Below are 26,100 nucleotides of genomic sequence, written 5' to 3' on the forward strand. Positions count from 1 at the left end.
TCAGTCGTCCAGGGCACTGGTCCCTACATCCAGGGGTGTTTGCTGTGATCTGCAACCCCTGAAGCGCTCCAGGCGTGGACCTCTGCTTGTCCCGCCACAACCGAAGCCTTCCTCACTCTTGGTTGAGGCTTGCACTACCTTGTCTATTTGGTGTTCGGGCTTTGCCCTACCTTATTTGTTTCCTCCCTTTCTTCTCTTTTCCGGGTCTTGAGGAAACTCTCAGTGGGATGTTTCCGCCATTCTAGTGGCCCAGCCTGGGCCCGGCGGGCGTGGTACGTCGTCATGGTCAGGCTCCTGAAAGATTTAACGTTGCGCCTTACCTATCGTCCAGACCTCCTATCTCAGGTCTCCTGTGCCACCCCTATTACTGTCTCTGCTTTGACGGCATGGCGGGCGAGACCGTGGTTTTGAGAGCCGCGGTTTCTCTTCCCAAGTCACTCGCACCATGCTAAAGGCTCATAAGTCCTCCTCGGCAAAAATTTACCGATGTACCTGGCTGTCTTATTTTAGTTGGTGTGAATCTCGGGTCTTGTGTCCTGTTACCTTTTCGGTTCCCCGTCTCCTCTTTCTTGCAGTCGGGATTGGAACTGGGGTTGTCTCTGTTCCCTTAAGGGTCAGGTTTCGTCCCTTTCTATTCTTTTCCAGCGTCTTTTGGCTTCTAATTCTCATGTCCGGACCTTCCTTCAAGGAGTGGCGCATGCTGCCCCTCCTTATCGGTCACCTTCTCCCCCTTGGGACTTGAATCTGGTTCTGGGGGTACTCCAAGGTGAACCTTTTGAACCCCTTGGGGAGGTGTCCCTGCGCCTCCTTTCTTGGAAAGTTGCGTTTTCTTGTTATCTCCTCCATTCGGAGTGTGTCTGAATTGGCAGCGCTCTCCTGCCGTTCACCGTTTCTGGTGCTTCACCAGGACAAGGGTGTCTTCCGGCTAGATCCTTCCTTTTTGCCTAAGGTTGTTTCTGCCTTGCATCTCAATGAGGACATTGTTCTTTCGTCCTTTTTTCCCGTTCCATCTCATACTAGGGAGCATTTACTCCACAAACTGGATGTGGTTTGGACTGTTGGGTATTACCTCTCTAGCTCTTCTTCGTTTCGTCAGTGCGATTCCTTTTTAGTCCTTACGGAAGGTCGTCGTAAGGGAAATCTGCTTCCTAGGCTACCACTTCTCGGTGGATCCGGTCCGCCATTTTGTAAGCCTATCGCTGTAGGGGGAAGATTTCTCCCTTCAGGGTTGTGGCTCATTGTGCCCGTTTCTGTTTGGGCATCCTGGGCTCTCCAGAACAAGGCCTCGGCCTCGCAGATTTGCAAGGCGGCTACTTGGTCGTCTTTGCACACATTCTCGAGGTTCTACCGGGTTCATACCTTCGCATCGGCAGATGCTAGTCTGGGCAGTAGTCTGCGGCAGGCCGCAGTGGAACAGCCGTTTGCCTGCCTATCTGCCCACCCAAGGGACGGCTTTCGTACGTCCCACGGTCTGTGTCCCCCAATGGAGCCGATAGAGAAAAGGAGATTTTTTAACACTTACCGTAAAATCTTTCTCGAAGGATCTATTGGGGGACACAGCTCCCACCCTTTTGGGTTTCTCTTTGGTTCTCTTTCCGAGGGTTTGTTCAGTTATATATTTTCGTCTGGTTATATATTTTCGTCTGGTTCTCGCACAGTTCGTGTTTTTTCCTTGACCTGTCGGTCCTCTCCTATTGGTACTAAAACTGATTACCTCAGGGCCTGGAGATGGTTATATCCTGCTGGGAGGAGCCGACTTCTTTGTTACCTTAGTGTCATACCTCCTAGAGACAGCAGCATTCATCTACGGTCTGTGTCCCCCAATGGATCCTTCGAGAAAGAGATTTTACGGTAAGTGTTAAAAAATCTCCTTTTTCAAATCAACTGATAGTTAAGTTAAGCAGATTTGTAAATTACAGAAAATTGATTTAGTTGATGAATCAACTAGGTACCAGTCCTCAAGGTATATGTAAGAGAAAGTTAGTGAAATGTAAAGAATAGATGGAGATCCAGATATTAATTGAAAAAATATAATATATTTATTAAAGGTGATGTTGTTCGCTGGTATCTAGTGTCCCTGCAGGGCCCTTGCATGGGACAAAAGGCGCAGCGTATAATAATTAAAAATGTATAAAATCAATGAATTAATTCAATAAAAAGAATAAAATAAAATAAGACTTGCATCTATAATTCATCCAATGTTGGCATCAATAATAATCAGTTAACAGTGTGCTTAACTGCTCAGTCTCTTATAAGCACGAAGTGATGCCGGTAGCCAAATACACTGTCAATTAACTGCTTATTGTAACAGTTGCAGTATCCAATCTCAATGAACGATGGTAGTACAGTGTATCAAACTGTCTCACAGATTTACTTGATGAGATGTGAAGGATAACAAAGTCCGGTGCACAGCACCACTCACCACCCTTGCGACCGCTGGTATTGCTGGTATCGGCAGAGGAGCTGTTTCAGTGATGTGGCACGGAGGTGTCAGGCCTCCGGCAGTAACGATCTGTATCTCCTGTGTCCGGCAACGTTATAGGTAGCGCTGGAGTTGTCCTCTCCGCAAGGTCCGCAGCTGGCACGGATGGCACCGGCCTCGTAGGTAAGCCGAAGTTCCTTGGCTGGTGGAATGAAGCGGTGCGTTCAAGGTAGCGGTGGGAGTACGTGCAGCGCGCCCCGTATAGTTGAGCGCTTATACGCGCGCAGAGTGGCAGTGAAGCCGCAGTGGTCCCAATACTGGGGGCTTCCAGCAGTTTCAAATAGAGTTCGATAAAAAGCTGGGATATGGAGATGATTATAGATAGATGCAAGTAGAATACACAATTCTAGACTCGTTTCAAGTCCTTGGGCCTTTTCTTCAGTAGAGGTGTCCAGAGTACAAACAAATCCCCATAGCAAACCTATCCTGCTCTGGACAGTCCCTGATACCGACCGAGGTGTCAGCAGAGAGCACTGTGGTCAGACTGAAAACAACTGCAGATAGAGAGAAGAACTTCCTCTGTAGTATAATCTACAAATCTAGAAGGGGATTGGAGAGGCTCTTACCAATCTGTTAACCCGCGGCCTGAGCTGCCCAAATGACACCTACACCCATGGTGTCTAGCAAAAATACAATAGATAAAGAAATTGGGTCTTGAAGGTCTGTGAATATTTGAAATTAAATTAATTTATTTTTCAAATTGATTTATTAGTGTACAATTGATAGTAAAAATGATATTCATTAATTAATAGTAAATATTATAGTGGTCTGTGACCTACAGGGCCCTTGTAGGTCAGCTAGACTACATATAGTGTAAGATAAAATCAGTGTATATGTAATGGAATAAAACAATATAAAAACAATAATATAAATACAATAGTATAAATTAGTGTAAAGTGTCCACAATAATACAAGTGACTTCAGAATTGTACTCCTGGTATAATTAATTGTAGTCCGAGTGAATACACTCTTCTCTCATTGCATGTAATAAATATTGGTGCAGATTCTGACAAATACCGATATATTGTAATCCAAGTGTGTGTAGATATGCAGAGCGCAACAGCACAAGTTGCAATTGTATCCAACTTGTAGTAGTTTGTATCAACTTTCAAGGTAAGTGTAAAATGAGCTTTCATTTGTGCAAAAAATCGATCCTGGCTCCTAGGCAGAGAGCCTACTGCAGGAGACTCAGCTGTCTCACAGTGTAGCAGCAATTAGTGTAATAGACAGTCACGGATTGATGTGCAAATGTTTAAGATAGAATTTGTACCTTGATTAGATGTGTGCTGGTCTCTGTGCAATCCCGTCTCTAGCACAGAGGGCCCACTCCTGGAGACTCTGCCGTCTCCGATTTGGCAGTGATGGTAGTGGGCTCATTTTGTGTGGACTGCAGCTGTTCTGTGGGTAACTACCAAGCTGTGTCCTAGTAATAGGTGCTACGTGCCTGTCCAATGAAGGAAACAGGAGTAGTGATTAGAGATGAGCGAACTTACAGTAAATTCGATTCGTCACAAGCTTTTCGGCTCGGCAGTTGATGACTTATCCTGCATACATTAGTTCAGCTTTCAGGTGCTTCCGTGGGCTGGAAAAGGTGGATACAGTCCTAGAAGACTCTTTCCTAGGACTGTATCCACCTTTTCCAGCCCACTGGAGCGCCTGAAAGCTGAACTAATTTATGCAGGATAAGTCATCAACTGCCGAGCCGAGAATTTCGTGATGAATCGAATTTACTGTAAGTTCGCTCATCTCTAGTAGTGATCCTTGGTGCTTTGTCTGAGAGGTAAAATTGGATATTGTGGCACTTGTAGTGGTAGTTAAGGCTGGACGCGTTTCAGGTCCTCCTTTAGGACCTTTCTTAAGCAGCTAAAAGTAATAGTGGAAAGATCATTTCTTAGGATTAAAGATGAGCGAACTTACAGTAAATTCGATTCGTCACGAACTTCTCGGCTCGGCAGTTGATGACTTATCCTGCATAAATTAGTTCAGCTTTCAGGTGCTCCGGTGGGCTGGAAAAGGTGGATACAGTCCTAGGAAAGAGTCTCCTAGGACTGTATCCACCTTTTCCAGCCCACGGGAGCCCCTGAAAGCTGAACTAATTTATGCAGGATAAGTCGTCAACTGCTGAGCCGAGAAGTTTGTGACGAATCGAATTTACTGTAAGTTCGCTCATCTCTACTTAGGATATATATAGTTCTTAATCCTCCCTTTTTTTTGGGGGGGGGGGGCGTCACATTCAATTGGTTGGAAAAGGGTGTGGAGAATGAGGAATTGATTAGGCAAACTGAGTGAAAATGTGGATGTTTAATGAAAGGTCAATGTTTGTAGAAAAAAATATAGACTAAACATAGGGAACTAATATTGTGAATTATATAAAAGTGCAAATTGTGGCAAGAATGGAGACAGAAATGGGAAAGTAAAGTTGTCTCTAATGCACATGAATACCAACATCAGTAACTGAAACGTTATAATTGTATGCTGCAATATGGCAATAAATGAGCAAACAAAAAAATTACAAATAATTTAATAAAAAATTGGTAAAAAATGGATAAATAAAATACAAAAAATGGAAGCATGTATAAAAATGTTTGTACTTATTTAATTGCAAGAATAGTGTTAGAATAGTTGGATTGCTTGTGAACATGGGGTTAATGATGAATAAATATATAATATAAACTGTATATAAAGATATCATGATTCTGGATACATTTGTGTGTAATATAGTAAAATGTAGTTAAAAAAAACGGTTAAAATATAATTATTGTGTTATAAATAATCATATCCAGAGATGTGTGTTAGGGTATACATGTTTCAGTACCCAGGGCTACACACAGTGGGAAGTGGGATCGGGACACTGCACAAATTATTCAAATTGTAGAATCCACTACTTGGGACCCAATCTGGTATCTGGGAACATTAGATGCCATCTCCCTTTTACACAATCGTCAACCATAAACAGGGACTTGGAGCCATTCACAATACATTACATAACCATGCAGACCTCCCATCGGACCAAATCTAATTTATCCTTGACTGCATTGATTTTATCCTAACTCATAATTTTAAATTCTAAACAGATTTTTATTTACAATAGAATGGTACGCCATGGCCACCAGATTCGCCCCCAGCTACGCCAGTCTGTTTATGGCAGATTGGGAAACTATCACCATTGATCTGCAGCTGGGAGGCGATCTGGTGTCATGGCATCGTTATATCGACGACATATTTTTTATATGGCGAGGTACCAAACACGATTTGGACAATTTTATAACTTCTCTTAATATTAATAATTTTTATCTCAAATTTACTCCAAATATCAGTGCTACCTCTGTAGAATTTTTAGATCTATTAATATCCACAAACAACAATAGACTCATCTTTAGCACATACTGTAAACCAGTGGCAAAAAAATGGATTTATATTACACTCCAGTTGCCACCTTCCTCAATGGCTGTTGAATGTACCTACCAGCCAGTTCCGGAGATTAAAGCGCAATTGCACAAACAATGAACAATTTGAAATAGAAGCAGAGGCACTCACTAACCAATTTATCACCAAACAATATCCTTTGGTAGGTCTGCAGCAATCCTTAGATAGAGTTCGCCACTTAGACAGATCCAGATTTTTTGTCCCCAAACCACCTGATACATCCACATCGATACAAAAAGACTTTCTTAAACTTATCATCCCTTTCAATACACTATCACAGAATTGAATCTATCATTAAAAAATATTGGCCATTATTGTGTGATGACAGGACTTTAAACACATTTCTTCTAAATAAACCGTCCATCATTTATACTCGAGCTCCTAATTCAAGTATCAAAATCGCACCTACAGTATGGTCAGGTAATCAGAATCCTAAAACGCCATCCACCATAATTGATCTGAAAGGATTCTTCAGAAGTGGACAATGTCCCAACTGCAAAGTTACCAAATTTGATACAAGAACCTTAGAAATCAAATCTACCTCAAACTATTTTATACATAAAATAAATGATTTTCTTAACTGCTCGAGCAAAGGTGTAATATATAATATAATAGAATGCCCCTGCCACCAACAATATATTGGTCGCACCTCTAGAGCTCTTAAAACCCGTATCTTGGAACATAGATATAATAAGAAAAAGAACGATAAACATCCATTATCAGCACATTTTAAACAATACCACCAAAGCAATCGTAACAATCTGAAATATGCAGCCATTCAAATAATCCAACAAGACTGGAGGGGGGGGGGGGGGGGGGTAATTTTATAAGTAAAATGTCTAGAGCAGAATCCAGAAAAATATTTGAATGTTATTCCATTGCACCCAAAGGTCTCAACAGTATTTTATTTATCCATTTTTTACCAATTTTTCTATTTGTAATTTTTTTTTTCAATTTGTCTCAGTTCTTGCCACAATTTTCACTTATATAATTTACAATATTAGTTCCCTATGTTTAGTCTATATTTTTTTCTACAAACATTGACCTTTCATTAAACATCTACATTTTCACTCACTCAGTTTGCCAAATCAATTCCTCATTCTCCACACCCTTTTTCCAACCAATTGAATGTGATGCCCCCCACCAAAAAAGGGAGGAGTAAGAACTATATATATCCTAAGAAATGATCATTCCACGATTACTTTTAACTGCTGAAGAAAGGTCCTAAGGAGGACCTGAAACGCGTCCAGCCTTAACTACCACTACAAGTGCCACAATATCCAATTTTACCTCTCATAGACAAAGCACCAAGGATCATCACTACTCCTGTTTCCTTCATTGGACAGGCATGTAGCACCTATTACTAGGACACAGCTTGGTCGTTACCCACAGAACAGCTGCTGTCCACACAAAAGGAGCCCACTACCATCACTGCCAAATCGGAGACGGCAGAGTCTCCAGGAGTGGGCCCTCTGTGCTAGAGACTGGATTGCACCGAGACCAGCACACATCTAATCAAGGTACAAATTCTATCTTAAACATTTGCACATCAATCCGTGACTGTCTATTACACTAATTGCTGCTACACTGTGAGACGGCTGAGTCTCCTGCAGTAGGCTCTCTGCCTAGGAGCCAGGATCGATTTTTTTTTTTTTATTTATTTTTTTTTTTTTTTTGCATGAATGAAAGCTCATTTTACACTTACCTTGAAAGTTGATACAAACTACTACAAGTTGGATACAATTGCAACTTGTGCTGTTGCGCTATGCATATCTATACCCACACTTGGATTACAGTATATCGGTATTTGTCAGAATCTGCACCAATATTTATTACATGCAATGAGAGAAGAATGAATTCACTCGGACTACAATTAATTATACCAGGAGTCAAATTCTGAAGTCACTTGTATTATTGTGGACACTTTATACTAATTTATACCATTGTATTTATATTATTGTTTTATTCCATTACATATACACTGATTTTATCTTACACTATCTGTAGTCTAGCTGACCTACAAGGGCCCTTGTAGGTCACAGACCACTATAATTACTATTTATTATCATTTTTACTATCAATTGTACACTAATCAATTTTACAAATTAATTTTATTTCAAATATTCACAGACCTTCGAGCCCCAATTTCTTTATCTATGGTAATTTACAAATCTGTTTTTACTTTTCTGGCACCAGTTGATTTAAAAAAAAAAGAAAAAAAATTATAATTTCCACCGGAGTACCCTTTTATTGGCCTATGCTAAGGATAGGCAATCTGTATTTAGGAGCTGAATAACCCCTTTTTAAGCACCTGAAATATGTAAATTTCAACACTTAAACCTAATTCAACATAAATATTTTGACATTCAATTTGAAGTGATATTGTTTCTTCCTTTCATTAAACAAATGTTTGTTGTAGGGTCCACACGTTTCCATGCATTAGTGTGTCAACAGATGTTGATGAGGTAAGAGTTTTTGTATTTTTTTTTCTTTACTGTGTTTTACAATTTGAGGTAATAGATCAAAGATTTATTTGGAGGTTTCACCAGATGCTATTTATTTATAGAATGTAAACAATTAGGATATTATCTCCTAGGAATATACAACAAAATGCTGTATCTTTTAGGATGCTTATTTGGAAAGGCATTATCTGGGACTATAACCATATGTCAATGGCCTTTTGTAGACCACATGTTAAACATAAGAAATGACGCTATATATATATATATATATATATATATATATATATATATATATATATATATATATATATATATATGCATCGGTCATATGTTAGTGACGTGAGTCCCAACCACCCCCGTGTGCAGAAGTAAACATAAACACAAACAAGCACATGGTCATTTTATGAATGAACCTCATAGTAGATTCGCATGATGCAGCGGAATCCTCTCAAGTCTGTCTCTGCAATCAGAAAGATCTGTAAGTATCAACTTGCAAGCAATATCAGGTAACAAAATCCTATAACAATTGTCACAATTCATTGTCACGATTTAACCCTGGAGGCTCCAGTGTGCCTAACCTATAGATCCAGAAAGCTTCCTTTACGTAAAAACTTCTTAATGTCATCACCCAGTCTTGGTGGTAATACCTCATTCAGCACCTGGTGTTTAGGTTGTGCTATGGAATGTCCTTTTTCCTTGAAATATGAGGGCAATGGCAACAGCAGGTTGTTAGTGTATACTAGATTTATGCCCAGCGTGTAGGAGACTGCATAAATCTAGTATTGTAACAACCTGCTGTTGCCATTGCCCTCACATTTCAAGGAAAAAGGACATTCCATAGCACAACCTAAACACCAGGTCCTGGATGAGGTATTACCACCAAGACTAGGTGATGATATTAAGAAGTTTTTACGTAAGGAAGCTTTCTGGATCTATAGGTTAGGCACTGGAGCCTTGAGGGTTGACTATGAATTGTCACAATTGTTAAAGGATTTTGTTACCTGATATTGCTTGTAAGTTGATACTTACAGTTCTTCTTGATTGCAGAGACAGACTTGAGAGGATTCTGCTGCATCATGCAAATCTACTATGAGGTTCATTCATAAAATGACTATGTACTTGTGTGTGTGTGTTTACTTTTGCACACAGGGGTGGTTGGGACTCACATCACTAATGTGAACTATGCATATAATAGCGTCATTTCTTATGTTTGACATGTGGTTGAAAAAGGCCATTGTGTGCCAGAACTTGTGCTGCTATGGAATGTCTGGATTTTCTATCCTATCTATTGGACTCAAATAATCCTCGTGCACCACCTCTAGCTATAGTGCCGACCATTTGCCTTATTCCGTAGTATAGACCACCAGTTTTTGGTCAGTGGAGTTTGACCTCTGGTACTCCTATCTATCAGGACATTTAATGGGCCAGAATAGTCACTTTGAGGGTTTAAATAGGCTCAGCGCCTAATCTGTACTAGTGGACATGCTTGGTACTGCAGCACGTCCTTTTCACTTGTGCTAGTGAATGTTGAAATTGATGTTATATACTTGGAAAACCCCTTTAAATTTAATGTTGTTGTTTTAAAGGAAATCTGTCATCAGAATCACCTGAACTTAACCTGTTACACAGGCTTGTAGTGCGGGTGATCCTGATTATAACGCTCCTTACCTGGTTAAAAATGGTTGAGCGCTTCTTAAGATATCTATATTTTTAGTTTTCTGTTATTCCCTGGCTTGGGACTCAGTGGGAGGTGTTATCATCTGGGACTCGGCCACACGTCATTATAGCTGGCCGGAGCTGCCGCCCGGGTCATAAATATTCATGAACTTATCCTCGCGGCCCTCCCCACCAGACCTAGAAAAAGGAGTTAGACTACGAGGATAAGTTCATGAATATTCATGAGCCGGGTGGCAGCTCCGCCCAGCTATAATGACGTGTGGCCGAGTCCCAGATGATAACACCTCCCACTGAGTCCCAAGCCAGGGAATAACAGAAAACTAAAAATATAGATATCTTAAGAAGCGCTGAACCATTTTTAACCAGGTAAGAAGCGTTTTAATCAGGTTCACCTGCACTACAAGCCTGTGTAACAGGTTTAGTGCGGGTGATTCTGATGACAGATTTCCTTTAATGTCCTATGTTCTAAATGTCACCTCTTTGTAATGTTTTTTTTTATTTTTATTTTTTTTATTTGGCCTCTTTTTAGCTAAGAAAACCTCAGGATGATAAACTTGAACAGTTTTGGATTGATTTTAATGTTTGCAGTCAAATCGTCTCCTTCTACATACAAAATAATGAGGTAAATACAACCTAACTCTAAAGTTCTTGGAACAAGATGATTATCACCCCTCTTTTACCCCCTTGTCACGCCTTCCCCCCCCGTCTCCCATCTCCCATGTTCACCCCCAGGCTACCCCCTGTCACCCATGTCCACACCCCTATTCGCCCCTTGTTCACCCGTCACCCTTTTTAACCCCCTTGTCGTCCTTGTCCATCCCCCCCTGTCATCCATGTCCACCTTGGTCACCCCTCTGTCTACACCTGTCAACCATGTCCACACCCTATTCACCCCTCTGACCCCTTGTTACCCCTGTTCACGCCCCGTTTCCCTTGTCCACCCCGTCACCCATGTCCACCCCCCCAATTCACCCCTCTGTCCCTTTGTCACCCCTCTTTTATACCCCCTGTCACCCCCCCCCCCCCCTGTCTCCCATGTCCACCTTGGCTACCCCCCCCATCCACCCCTGTCACTCCTGTCCACCCCTCTTTCACTCCCTTGTCACCCACCTGTCATCCATGTCCACCTTGGCCACCCCCTTATCCACCTCTTTCACCCCTGTCACCCATGTTCTCTCTCTCCATTGTCCACCCCTTACCACATCCTTGTCACCCCTGTCCACCCCTCTGTTACCACCTTGTCATGCCCTACCCCCCTGTCACCCTTGTTCTCTTCTACACCCAAGTACACCCCATACACCCCGGTCACCCATGTAAGCTCCTCTACACCCCTCTGCCACCCATGTAAACCCCTATACACCCCTCTGTCACCCAAGTACACTATTCTACACCCCTCTGTCACCCGTGCACACTCTTCCACACCCATCTGTCACCCATGTACACCCCTTTGTCACTCACTACGCCCCTCTGTCACCCATGTACACTCCTCTACACCTCTCTGCCACCCATGTAGACTCTTCTACACCCCCTGTCACCCATGTACACTCCTCTACACCCCTTTGCCACCCATGTACACCCCTCTGCCACCCGTGTACACTCTTCTACACCCATCTGCACCCATGTACTCTCTTCTACACCCCTGTCACCCATGTACACTCTTCTACACCCCTTGTGTAGAAGAGTGTTAGCCTAATAGGTTTGGTTTAATGGTGAAGAATTTTGGCTTTAAGAAATTGTCATAATGGCCGCGCCAGATGGAGAAGAAAAGGGAACGACGCTGATTAGAGAAGATGTCATTTGCGAGTTTCTGTCTAAAGCAGCACTTTAATCTACATACCCACAGATAGATATTGTTCATTTTGTGTATTGCGGCGCTTTTCCCTTTTTTTGCTCGTCAACCTTGATAGGGGTGCCCTGTGAAAAAATTTTTTTCGGAGGGGTGCCCCGTGAAATTTTTTTTTCTGGAGGGGTGCCCCGAGCCGAAAAAGGTTGGGAAACACTGATCTAGACAAATCCCACTTTATTCCATCTAAGATATGTACCTTTTTAGGGATAGCCTGGATTTAAGGCGCCAGATTGCATTTCTCCCCAGCCCAAGGTAAACCTGGTTCAGGAGAAGGGTGTCCCTTCTAATACAGCAGGTTCAGGTTTTGATCAGACAGGCTATGTCTGTTCTAGGTCTTCTAACCTTATGCATTCCGGCAGTCTAGTGGGCCCAGTATCACACCAAGAAACTTCAGGAGCACATTTTGTTCCTATGGGACAGTTCAGAGGACTCCTTAGAGAACCTGATAGTCATCCCTCCCCCCCGATAAAAAGATCCCTTTCTTGGTGGTAAAATCTAGAGAACCTTAACAGGGGAGTTCCTTGGGTGAGGAAGAGAGAATTTATCCTTACCACGGATGCAAGCCCTTGAGGGTGGGGAGCCCCTAGTCCTTTAGGGGGAATGGAGTACGGAAGAATCCCATAAATCCCAGAACATTAGAGAATTAACCACTTAAGGACCCAGGGTGTACCTGTACACCCTGAGTGCGCTACCTTTTTATAATTTGGGGCCACGCCGGGGGTCCTGTGTCATAGCGGGTCGGGCCCAGCCTCTAACAACGGCAGGGACCCGTGGCTAATAGCATGCGGCAATGATTGTGGTGCAGCGCGGTATTAACCCTTTAGACGTGGCATTCAAAGTTGATTGCCGCGTCTAAAGTGAAAGTAAACTATCCCTGGCTAGCTCAGTGGGCTGTTCAGGACCGCCGTGGCAAAATCGCGGCATCCCGAACAGCTGGAGGACACAAGGAGGGTCCTCTACCTTCCTTCTGTGTGTCTGATCGCCGAATAACTGCTCTGTGCCTGAGATCTAGGCATGAGCAGTCAAGCGGCAGAATCATTGATCAATGTTATCCTATGGGATAACAATGATCAATGTAAAAGATCAGCGTGTGCAGTGTTATAGCCCCCTATGGGAGCTATAACATTGCAAAAAAAGGTGGGAAAAAAAAGTTAGTAAAGATCATTTAACCTCTTCCCTAATAAAAGTAAGAATTTTTTGATTATAAGTTGGCTGAGCACCCTTGGGTCGTAAGATTTATTAAAGCAGCGATTCATAGTTCATAAGGTCGAAAAAAGACCAGAGTCCATCAAGTTAAACCTATAACCCTAATGAGTCCCTACTGAGTTCATAACCTGTAATGTTGTTCTCCAAAAATGCATCCAGACCCCTTTTAAATTCTTTTACAGAGTTCACCATGACCACCTCCTCTGGCAGAGAATTCCACAGTCTTGCTGCTCTTACAGTAAAGAACCCCCGTCTGTGCTGGTGTAGAAACCTTCATTCCTCTAGATGTAGAGGATGCCCCCTTGTTATAGATACAGTCCTGGGTATAAATAGATCATGGGAGAGATCTCTGTACGGTCTCCTGATATATTAATACATAGTTAGTAGATCTCCCCAAGCCTTCTTTTTTCTAAACTAAACTAACCCTAATTGTGATCTTTCAGGGTACTGTAGTCCTCCCATTCCCCGTATTACTCTGGTTGCCCGTCTTTGAACCGTCTCCAGCTCCACTAGATCTTTCTTGTACACTGGTGCCCAGTACTGTACACAGTATTCTATGTGAGGTCTGACTAGTGATTTGTACAGCGGTAGAATTATTTCCTTGTATTGGGCATCTATACCCCTATTGATGCACCCCTTGATTTTATTTGCCTTGGCAACAGCTGCCCGACACTGGTCACTACAGCTCAATTTACTATTAACAAAGACTCCTAAGTCCTTTTCCATGTCAGTCGTCAAGTGTTCTCCCATTTAATACATAATCCCAGCAAGGATTTTTCTTCCCCATGTGCATAACCTTACATTTATCAGTGTTGAACCTCATCTGCCACTTCCCAGCCCAAACCTCCAACCTATCCAGATCCATTTGTAACAGTGCACAGTCCTCTATTGTGTTGACCACTTTACAGAGTTTAGTATCATCTGCAAAAATTGCTACTTTACTATTCAACCCCTCTACAAGGTCATTAATGAATATACTAAATAGAATAGGACCCAAGACTGACCCCCTGTGGTACCCCACTAGTAACAGTCACCCAATCAGAATAAGTACCATTAATAACCACCCTCTGTTTCCTATCACTGAGCCAGTTACTTACCCACTTACACACATTCTCCCCCAGCCCAATCCGTCTCATTTTATGCACCAACCTTTTATGTGGCACCGTATCAAATTCTTTGGAAAATACAGATATACGACATCCAGCGATTGCCCCTGGTCCAGTCTGGAGCTCACCACCTCATATAAGCTGATCAGGTTAGTTTGACAGGACCGATCCCTCATAAAGCCATGCCGATATGGAGTCATACATTTAATTTTTATCAAGATACTCCAAAATAGCATCCCTTAGTTTAACCTCAGTTGTATGTAAATTGTTTGAGGGTTTTCTAACAGGCCTATAATTCCCGGGGTCACCTTTTGACCCCTTTTTAAATATTTGCACCACGTATGCCATGCACCAGTCCTGGGGAACAGTCCCTGTTACTATATAGTCCCTGAATATTAAAAAATAGGGGTCTGTCTATTACATTCCTTAATTCCTTTAGTACAAGGGGGTGAATGCCATCTGGACCTGGCATTTGTCTATTTTGATTTTTTGTAACCGGCACTGTACTTCTTCCTGGGTTAGACAGGTGACCTGTACTGGGGAGTTTACCTTATCTCGCTGTATTTCACCTGGCATTTCCATTTCCTCGGTTAATACAGTGGAGAAGAATTTGTTTAATATTTGCTTTTTTCTGATCCCCGTTTAAAATTTCTTCCTCATTATTTTTTATTGGATTGAGTTAAGTAGTCAAACCATCTTCTCCTCCCTGGGATCTTAATTTAGTCCTGAATAGTTTAACTAGATCTCCTTTTGAGCCCATTCAGGAATTGCTCATTAAGACGACTTCTTACTAGCCTTCTTACTAGCCATAAGATTGGCTAGGAGTGTGGGGGAGATTACGGGTTTCTCTATTAATGAACCCTATATGACTATTCTTGAAGATAAAGTGGTGTTATTTCCTGATCCTGCTTTCCTTCCCAAGGTTGTGTCAAATTTCCATAGGTCCCAGGTGGTTACATTAACTTTGTTTTGTGATAACCCTAAAAATAAGGAAAAAAGTTTCTGTTGATTAGATGTTAAAAGATGTCTGTTATCTTACCTTGATGCTTCTAAAAATTGGAGAAAGTCACCCAAACGCCTCCTCCAGTTTCAGGGTATAAACAAGGGGAAAGCAGCTTCTTCTAGAATGGTAGCCAGATAGATCAAACAAGCTATTCACTTAGCCTATTCAGAAGCAGGTGTTCCGCCACCAGTGGGTTTTACAGCATATTCCACTAGGGCAGTATCCACTTCTTGGGCAGAGATGGCTTCAGCCTCCCTAGAACAAATTTGTAAGGCAGCTACTTGGAGTTCCCCTTATACCTTTTTTTCAGCGCTATAGACTTAATCTGATGAGGATCTTTCTTTTTGTAGAAAGGTTCTCCAGGCAGCAGTCCCCCCGTCCCCCCCCCCCCCCCCCCAAAAAAAAAAATAAACTAACATAATATAATATAATTTCTTAGTAGTTTAGCTATTATTTAGTTAAGTTCATTATGAGATGTGCTGTTGTGGGCTCAACAAAAAACAATTACAGGTAAGAGTAATTTGTTTTCCTGTTTTTAAATATGGTCACAAAATATGCAATATTCAGAAATTAAGTTTTTATTTTTAGGCTTCGCTTTGGGATTCTGTCAGAATACAGAAGGAATGTCTAAGTGGATACAGCCTGGAAGGTACTATTGTGTAAACAAAATTTCTCTTGCTGGATTCATACATAGAGATTTATGTGAATCAATTATGTGATATTTAGAAATAAGGTAGGGGAGAAAATTAACCAGGAAATTGCCAATATTTTCAGGAATTTATTTAGTTCAAGCAGTTGTTAGTATATTTATGAAATTCCCCATTATGATCGCCTTATTTTCTTTTAGGCCTTTGGATTTCAGCATTGTTTCACAAGTATCACAATAGCATTTCTTCCTTTGGAGTATAAGAAATAAATAAGCATGTCCTTTACAGTTAAAGGGATAGTTCAATATTGATCTCTGTTCATACGTCATAGTTTCTTTGCTATACTGTGGCAGTTTTTCTTCAATTTTTTTAATCGCTCAAAAAACTCAGCAGTTTCACTATAGTTTCACCACTGATTTCAGCCAATTGGGTGGAAAATATGGTGATGCTGCTACCTGGGGGAAAAATTAAGTGTTAATATTGCCTAATCACTATGTGAAGACGTTCTGCAACTTCCAAATTTACTTTATATTTTAACTTCTTGCATTTTTACTTTTAAGATATTAATTTGCTATTAGTGTATAAGAACATTTTGGTTATGTTGAGGCCATTTTTACATACCATTAAAAAAGGATCTTGAAAATTAAAATGCTAACTATATTGTAAAATTGTAGAAAGTTTCTGTTTTATAGTGGTTAAGCATTATTTACCGTATAACAAACTAAATCATAAGTTTTCCCAGTTACATCTAGAAAATATAACAATTGAGTAATGTGCCCCACTCTTTCCTTTATCAGAGGGTGCAGCATTATGTGACTTAGCATCTTAGTTTCCTATGTCGGTTAGCATCTGTGTTCCTGCTAAAATGCAGGAACACAAAGCATTACTGTACAGAGTATTGTTTTCTAAAGTTTCACCCATGCCTTGGTAGACTGTAAATAAACAAACGTTTCTTTTTTTTATTTTTTTTTTAAGAGTGCAATGGACAGAAACTGTTATGCATACACCTTAAGATTCCTCTGTCTATCAATAACAAGGCGGTAAAATACATCAAGATGCACTTTGAACTTGAACACAACATTCAGAATGCTGCAGTTAAAACGTATGGAGAAGATCTTCAAATGGTATAGCTATATTAGAACATCTTCAGCTCTTTATGCTAATGTTTTCCTGCTATGCACACATGGTGCTAGATTATATTGAAAATTAACAAAAAAATGACAACATGAATTATTACTTTTTTGCATATGATAGAGCAGGTAAAATAAATATGATTTGTAATTCACTCCCTGTAAAAAAAAAATTGTCGCTTTCATGGCGTAATAAATCTAGCCACTACGGGTCTCCATTCTGGTCCAGACCACATTCTGTCTGCTTAAAAGCACAGACTTTGGTCCCCTGCTGGACTGGCAGGAGACCAATCTCGGGAAGTGCTGTCTGGCCATAGGCAGTGAATAGCACCCCTTCTCTGCCTGTATAGGAAACAGGGAGAGCGGGTGATATTTACTGCCTATAGCCAGACAGCTCTTCCTGAGATTGATTTCCTGCCCGAAGACCAAATACTGTGCTTTTGATCAGACGCAATGTGGCCTTGACCAGAAGGGAGGCCACTAGTGGCCAGATTTAGAAGGCCATGAAAGTGACATAAAAATATATATATATATATTTTTTTTTACAGGGAGTAAATTACAAATCCTATTTATTTTACCTGCTGTACGATATGAAAATAATTATAATTTTAATGACAGTGCCCATTTAAGACTAGACCAATTTTTTATTTTTGCATTTTCCTTTTTTATTCCTCATCCCCTTCTAAAAATCATAACTCTTATGTTTCCATTCACAGACCCATTTGAGGGCTTGTTTTTTGCGTGACCAATTGCACTTTGTAATGACATCATTCAATTTACCATAAAATGTACAACAAACCCAAAAAATTGTGAGGAAATTGAAAAGAGAACTTTCACATTTTGGAGGGTTTTATTATTACGCTGTACACTTTAAGGTAAAAATGACATGTTTTCTTTATTCTGTGGGTCATGTGACACAGTGGCAAGAAAAGGGTGTATTTCCCAGGCTCACCCTGGAGAGGCCTCCACCTGTGGCCTAATTAATGACGAAGCAGAAAAGGGAAGTGCCTTTAAAAAGGAGAGCGACACAATAGTTGTGGCTCTCCCTAGGAGACAGCAAGCTGGCTGTAGGGGAGAGACCGGGGTCCTGCTGAGGAACACACAGCCCGAGCTATAAGTGGCCCCAAAGTGTGGTGTGAACAGTGAGTAGAGGGTTGCAGGGGTCATAAGTTTATCTGGCCGAGAGAAGCTCACCAGTTGTTAGTCAGGGCATGCTGATTTGTTTAGTTAGTGACCAGACGGCCTAGGGTTTTCTTTGTTCCTGTTTTATGTCTATTTTGCATGCAACCTGTCTAATAAAGCTGGCGAGGTGCCAGACTGGCATAAAGAACTGTTGTTGACGGTTTATTGAGAGAAAACGTGTCCTGTGGCGGTGTTAAGGACGATCCCAGAGCTATCCCCAGGGAGGAATCCTTACAGTCAGTACGAATAAAATGATACCTGTCATTACATACTTTTTGTATTATTGTACTGCTTTTAAAATACTCTCTAAATTTTTCCCCGAAATAAGTGTGTTTAAATATGCCCTATTTTGACCCAGGGATGTGGAAATCCTATCGCCCGACACCCGGGACAAGTAGTTTTGGACGCCGGGCAGGTGAATTTTTCATAGATTTAGCCCTGTATCGGGCTAGCAGGGACAGACCGACTTCCCCCTTATTTTTCTTTAATGCCGGTGTGAGGCGCAGGAGCCGATGTAAGTTTGCACCTCACACCGGCGCTCAGGGTGTATGGAGGGGGCGGCGGCCCCCAGCTGATTTCAGTAGCTGCTCAGGGGCGGACTGACAAGTGCTGCTTCCAGTTGTGCTAATTTTTTTTATTTATTTTTAGTGGCTTCTGGCTCCCCGCACTAAATTGCACCCCCAGAATCCCACCCCCTTCATACTCTCCCACCGACCAAGACCCCCACGGATGCACGCAAACATGCCCGAACCAAAACTACAACTTCCAGCATGTTGCACCATAACCTAAACTGCAGAACTATAAAGTGCAACATGCTGGGAGTTGTAGTTTTGGTTCGGGTCAGCTGCAGAGCCCTAGGCTGTATCAGGGCATGCTGGGTGTTGTAGTTACTAACTGTAATTCCCAGTATGCCTTGACTCAGCCTATGGTTCTGCAGCGGACATGAACCAAAACTACAACTCCCAGCATGTTACTCAATAACCTTAACTGTACTACTATACAGTGAAACACCCACACAACCATAGGCTGTATCAGGGCATGCTGGGTGTTGTAGTTATCTAGTAACTAAATGCAACTTCCAGCATTTTCTGATACAAAATGCACCACACAAACTGGAGAAGCAGAACTGCCCCCCCTGCCCCCCAGTAACACAGCGCTGTTCAGTGTTTTCCAATCTCAAGACTCCATATAGAAGTCCCTATGAAGACTGAAAAATAGTGATTAAAATACTTTAAGAAGTGCGTGTATATGTGTATAAGCCCCTTTCCTAATAAAAGTTCTGATAATAAATGGTTCCGATAAAAATTACAGATCATGGCACATAAGATTACCCTCATACATCCCTGTTTATGGAGAAATTGGAGTTATAGGGGTCAGATGGGGGGCTTGCCTCGGGTGTAAAAGGAGCTAGCTACAGCTCTCCCGCCGCTAATAGCCTGGCATGCTGCGATAGCCGTGGCCGCTATTAAACCATTACATCACCTCTGTCAAAGTTGACGGCAGTGTCTAAAGGGATCTTATATCCATCCCTGGTGGTCTAGTGGGGGTGGATCGTACTATTTTGGTTGAAATTATTTCATCTACCAGGACAAGTGGATTTTCTTGAGGGACAAGTAGATTGTGTTCCGCTTTAGTCCCTTGGACAAGTAGTTTTTTTTTTTTAAATTTCCACACCCCTGGGATGCCTATAACTTTCTAATTTTTCCATATACGGTGTTGTATGTGGGCTCACTTTCTGCACCGGATCTGTCGTTTTTATTGGTACCACTTTTGCTTAAATATGATGATGAATAATTTTTTTAAGGAATATGATTTGACCAAAACATCAATTTTGGACTTTTTAACGTTTACGCCGTTGACTGTACGGAATAATATATATTTTTTTGCAGCCTGGGCACAACAGACTGGAAATACTTTTTCAGCATACTACTCCTTTAATTAACTATTTTTATGCTTTTTGAGGGTAAAATGGGGGGAAAAATGGGCAGAGTACATTTTCTTTGGGGGGGGGGGGAAGCTATTTATAGCAACCATTAGATTACTGATAGGCATAGCACTGATTAGTATTATTGACTACCTTCTTCTCTGGTCTGCTCGATTCCAGGCCAGAGCAGAAGACACCGGAATGACAGCCAGACTAGGTGAGCGAACCTCCAGCCGCCATGTTGGTTGATCGGATCCCCACAGCAATGCTGCATGTGATCCGATCTTCCATTCAAAGTGCCACATTGCTGCAGATGCCATAATCTTTATCGATCACGGCATCTGAGGGGTTAATGGTGGACATCAGCACAATCGCTGATGTCTGCCATTACTGGCGGGTCCCTGGCTGCTGATAGCAGCTGGGACCTGCCATGCATGACGCGAGCACCGTTAAGGTGCAGGTGTCATGTACAGGAAGTAAAGCCCAGCGCAACACGATGTACATTTATGTCCGTTGTCCTTAAGGGGTTTATTAACGTTCTGGGGCGTGGAGAAGCTTTGGAACGAAACGTTGGGTAGTGGAGGTCTGCACCTTATCCTTACCACTAGGTAATAATTGCCATTTTGTTGTACCACTGTTTCTCCTCCCTAGTTTAACCACATAGGGACCCCGGGCGTACAGGTAGGTCTTCGCTCCCTGGTACTTAAGGACACAGGGCGTACCTGTACGCCCGTGGGAATTTTGGTCCCTGCCGGGCGGGGACCGGACCGGGGTGACTGCTGATATCGATCAGCAGGCACCACGCGCAAATGCCCATGTCGGCAATCGGCGCCAATCGCCGGTGAATTCACACCGGCGATTAGCGCCGATTCCGGGTCATACGGGTCTATGGTGACCTGGAATATAAGTGGGATCGGAGTTGTCCAAGACACCCATGATCCCCCTGAAGGAATAAGAGTGAGGTGGCAGGGGTGCCACCCTTGCTATCCCTGCTATTGATCGTCAAGAAGCGACGACGAATAGCAGATCGGAGGCGGGGGGTGTAACTTTCAGGTTCCCCGTTCTACCCACCCACAATAGGCTGGGCAGAACGGGGAAACCGGCAGAGGACCAAACAGATTTGTAAATTACTTCTATTAAAAAATCTCAATTATTCCAGTACTTATTAGCTGCTGTATACAACAGAGGAAATTCTTTTCTTTTTGGATTTCTTTTGTCTGTCCACAGTGCTCTCTGCTGACACCTCTGTCCATATCAGGAACTGTTCAGAGCAGGAGAAAATCCCCATAGCAAACAAATGCTGCTCTGGACAGTTCCTAAAATGGACAGAGGTGTCAGCAGAGAGCACTGTGGACAATCCAAAAAGAAAATAATTTCCTCTGTAGTATACAGCAGCTAATAAGTACTGGAAGGATTAAGATTTTTTTTTTTTAAAGAAGTAATTTACAAATCTGTTTAACTTTCTGGCACCAGTTGATTTAAAAAAATAAAATAAAAAATGTTTTCCACCGGAGTACCCCTTTTAGGGTCCAGTATTTACTTGGATGCACTTTGCTGGGATTTGCTGCTAGGGTTCCCTTAACCGTTCCTGGAAGGAGTATGACAGCTGCTATGGTTCTTTTAATTATTTTGGGAGGAGTACTACAGTCCCTTAGTATTACATGTATATATGTACCTGGTATGTGCAGACCCCCATTCTTAGTTTTTTACCAGAAATTCTCTCCATTTTATATGCATTTTATTCTCCTCATTTTTTAAATCTATTGTCTATGCATTTATGTTTAATATACAAAGGCATTTAGAGATCAAATAATTAAGAAAATAGCTTTATTAAGTGTTTGGATTAATATCGGACATCGCCAAAGGGAATTGACCCTTTAGACGCCGCGATAAAAGTTGGTCACTGCATCTGTAAAGGGAGAAAACACATGCCGGTTAGCTCAGCGGGTTATTCGGGACCGCTGCTGTGAAATCGCGGCGTCCTGTACGGCTGAGAGGACAGCGGGAGGGGGCTTACCTTCCTCCTTGCCATCTGACTGGTGTTCTATTGCTCCAGGCCTGCCATGCAGGCTGGAGAAGCAGAGCACTGGTAACACTAATCAATGCTTTGCTATGGTATAGCATTGATCATTGTATGCAATTTAAGAATTGGGGGACTAAAAAAAAAGTGTTAACTAAGCTTATTTCTTGTGTATGTGCGCCATATAGGTTCCACATGGCTGCTTTAGGGTTATAAAAAGCATGCAATTTGGCTATAAAGCTTTGAAAATGTAAAAATGTTTGTATGGCAGGTTTTTCTTCTGTCCTTGTACCATATAGTTTCAAATGGCTGCATTAGTTATATAGAGCATGCATTCAGCCAGTATGCTTTGCAAAAGTAAAAATGTTTGTGCAGACCTCATGACGGGAGAGGGGAGGGGGGATCCAGGGGAAACACCCCCAGCCTTTCAGCGGAATTCTGAAGACTGATCAGATATACATAGATCCAAAAGTATTTTACATATTAACACATGCATATTATTATGCATACAGGTCTTAGGGCACATTACTACACTGATTTAAGCATTTTTATTTTCTTACTAATGACAGTAACGCTTCTAGGTGCCAAAGGAAATTTAATTAATATCCCAGTGGAAATGAAGCCATTTTGTAATGGCTCGTATACGTTTTGTGTACAAAACCCACTATTACTTTGACACTTTATATTGGTACTATTTCTTCTCAATTAGGTCTATCAAAAAGGCAAATAACAGCTTATGAACGCTAAGCTTCCAGACTTTTTACATATTGCTAAGCACTTAGGAGGCTTAAACACACATTACTAAAGACCTTTTTTTTTTTTTTTTTTTTAATTGAATTAGTTTTTAAACCTCTTTAGACTGCATCATGGCTTCCATTTTTACAGAATCAATCATGGAACTATTTGAAATATATACTATACGATCTGTCAGTATGCATCTATTTGTAACGCAATTGACTTATAACTATCTAGTCCCTGCTTGTTTACTGGGTTGAAAAGTTCTGCATTATACAGTTGTTTCATACAAGATTTTAGTAAGTCTGTAGGAGTAAAAAAATGCCAAGATGGGAGTAGTAGTACCTGTACTAATTGACAGATCGCCTGTTGCGATCCTCCTGTATAATGTATAGATGCGGGTGGCCGCTATTCTTATGTCAACTGCACTGCCGTATATATACCGTATTTATCGGCGTATAACACGCACTTTTTAGGCAAAAATTTTTTGCCTAAAGTCTGTGTGCGTGTTATACGCCGATACACCCCCAGGAAAGGCAGGGGGAGAGAGGCCGTCGCTGCCCGCTTCTCTCCCCCTGCCTTTCCTGGGGTCTAGAGCGCTGCTGTCGGCCCTTTTCACCCCCTGGTTATCGGCGCCGCTGCCCGTTCTGTCCCCCTGACTATCGGCGCCGATAGCCAGGGAGAGAGAAGTGGCGCCGACAGCCAGGGGGAGAGAAGGGGCAGCGGCACCCATTGCCGGCGCCGCTGCCCCGTTGCCTCCCCCCATCCCCGGTGGCATAATTACCTGAGTCGGGTCCGCGCTGCTCCAGGCCTCCGTCGTGCGTCCCCGGCGTCATTGCTATGCGCTGAACGGCGCTGCGCATGACGTCAGAGCGCCGCGCCGTGCATAGCAACGACGCTGGGGACGCACGACGGAGGCCTGGAGCAGCGCGGACCCGACTCAGGTAATTATGCCACCGGGGATGGGGGGAGGCAACGGGGCAGCGGCGCCGCCAATGGGTGCCGCTGCCCCTTCTCTCCCCCTGGCTGTCGGCGCCGCTTCTCTCCCCCTGGCTATCGGCGCCGGCACCGATAGTCAGGGAGACAGAACGGGCAGCGGCGCCGATAACCAGGGGGTATATCGGGGTATACACGCGCACACACGCACCCTCATTTTATCATGGATATTTGGGTAAAAAACTTTTTTTATCCAAATATCCTTGGTAAAATGAGGGTGCGTGTTATAGGCCGGTGCGTGGTATACCCAGATAAATACGGTACCTATTTGTATTTCCCGCAGAAAGTTGTGAATTGCCAGATGGTTACAGCCAATCGCAGCTCTGAGGGAAATATGAATAGGTCTGTGTGTGTGTGTGTGTGTGTGTATGTATGTGTGTGTGTATGTGTGTACATATATATATATATATATATATATATATATAATATATATATATATATTATAATTTTATTGGAATATGCTTTTGTTTTTTTTTAGGAAGTGAGCGGTGAAGTATTAATCCTACCAAATGATACATCTTCCACTGGGACAAGTGACGGTATGTATATGTTTGATGTATACGTTGTTGTTGCATCTGTTTCTTGTGGAAAAGCAGTTTATTACTTTCAGGGGTACTCTGGTGGAAAAAAAAAAAATCAAAACTGGTTGCAAAAAGTTAAACAGATTTGTAAATGACTTCTATTTTATAATCCTTCCAGTATGTATCAGATGCTGTATGCTGCAGAAGTTGTATGGTTCTTTTTTGTCTGACCACAGTGCTCTCTGCTGCCACCTCTGCCCTTGTCACGGACTGTCTGGGGCAGGAGAGGTTTGCTATGGGGATTTCATTCTACTCTGGACAGTTCCTTACAGGGACAGAGTTGTCAGCAGAGAGTACTGTGGTCAGACAGAAAAGAACTACACAACTTTCTCTGCAGCATACATCAGCTGATAAGTACTGGAAGGATTAAGATTTTTAGACAGAAGTAATTTACAAATCTGTTTAACTTTCTGGCCCCAGTTGATTTTAAAAAAATTAAATAAAAATAGTTTTCCACTGGAGTACCCCTTTAACCCCTTAAGGACACTTGACGTACCACTACGTCATGGGACCCTGGTAGTTAAGGACCCATGATGTCTATGGTGACCCGGAAAATAAGCGGGATTGGGGTTGTCCAAGACACCCACGATCCCCCTGAAGGGATAGGAGTGAGGTGGCAGGGGTGCCACCCCTCCTATTCCTGCTATTGGTCGTATAGAAGCGACGACCGATAACTTTCAGTTTCCCCATTCTGCCCACCCACAATAGGCGGGGCAGAACGGGGAAACCGACAGGGACTGGCGCCGGAGGTCCACTTACCCATCAGCTGCGGTGGAGGTGACGATAGACAGTGGAGATCGGCGGGTGGAGATGACATGCGTCTGGCTCCCTGTATCCCAAGGAAGCTGATGAGTTGCCTAGCAACATCTGGAGGGTTACAGTTTGAGACCACTATACAGTGGTCTCTAAACTGTAGCCCTCCAAATGTTGCAAAACTACAACTCCCAGTATGCCTAGACAGCTGTTTGCTGTCTGGGTATGCTGGGATTTGTAGTTTTGCAACATCTGGAGGGCCACAGTTGGGAGATCACTGTGCAGTGGTCTCTAAACCGTAGCTCTCCAGATGTTGCAAAACTGCAAATCCTAGCATGCCCAAACAGCAAACAGCTGGGAGTTGTAGTTGCGTTCCTCTAGCTGTTGCATAACTACATCTCCCAGCATGCCCTTCGGCGATCAGTGCATGCTGGGAGTTGTAGTTTTGCAACAGCTCGAGGCACACCGGTTGGAAAATACAACAGAACCTAACTGAAGGTTTTCCAACCAGTGTGCCTCCAGCTGTTGCAAAACTACAACTCCCAGCATGCAGTCTGTCAGTACATGCTGGGAGTTGTAGTTTTGAAACTGCTGGAGGTTTGCCCCCCCCCCCCCCCCCATGTGAATGTACAGGGTACGTTTACCCGGGCAGGTTTACACTGTTTCCTTCTTCAAGTTTGAGCTGCGGCAAATTTTTCGCTGCAGCGCAAACTCCTAGCGGAAAACTCACCGTAACCTGACAGTGCGAATGTACCCTAATAAACACTACACTACACCACACTAACACATAATAAAGGATAAAACACTACATAAACACCCCCTTACACTGCCCCCCCCCCCCCAATAAAAATGAAAAACATATTGGGGGATATTTATCAAAGTTGTCTATGTCCTGCATCAATATAGACCAAGCTACAGAGGGTT

At 42.6% G+C, this 26,100-nt stretch overlaps 2 protein-coding genes across 7 annotated transcripts in view; one reads left to right on the forward strand and one right to left on the reverse strand.

Annotated features, from left to right (window-relative positions):
* The window catches only part of GCM2 (glial cells missing transcription factor 2), a 118,400-nt gene extending 93,153 nt beyond the window's left edge, over positions 1–25,247 (reverse strand). The window contains exon 1 of the mRNA XM_056521161.1: positions 25,183–25,247. Coding sequence (XP_056377136.1) covers positions 25,183–25,240 — 58 coding nt within the window. The 5' untranslated portion in view covers positions 25,241–25,247. The remainder of the gene's footprint in view (positions 1–25,182) is intronic.
* The window catches only part of SYCP2L (synaptonemal complex protein 2 like), a 200,633-nt gene that overhangs the window by 65,181 nt on the left and 109,352 nt on the right, over positions 1–26,100 (forward strand). For all 6 annotated transcript variants that reach the window (XM_056521155.1, XM_056521156.1, XM_056521157.1 and 3 more), the window contains 5 exons: positions 8,328–8,373; positions 10,577–10,669; positions 15,797–15,857; positions 16,831–16,979; positions 24,321–24,381. In XM_056521155.1, coding sequence (XP_056377130.1) covers positions 8,328–8,373; positions 10,577–10,669; positions 15,797–15,857; positions 16,831–16,979; positions 24,321–24,381 — 410 coding nt within the window. The remainder of the gene's footprint in view (positions 1–8,327; positions 8,374–10,576; positions 10,670–15,796; positions 15,858–16,830; positions 16,980–24,320; positions 24,382–26,100) is intronic.

The sequence above is a fragment of the Hyla sarda genome, chromosome 5 (assembly GCF_029499605.1).
Source record: "Hyla sarda isolate aHylSar1 chromosome 5, aHylSar1.hap1, whole genome shotgun sequence".
In the NCBI taxonomy this organism is placed as follows: domain Eukaryota; kingdom Metazoa; phylum Chordata; class Amphibia; order Anura; family Hylidae; genus Hyla; species Hyla sarda.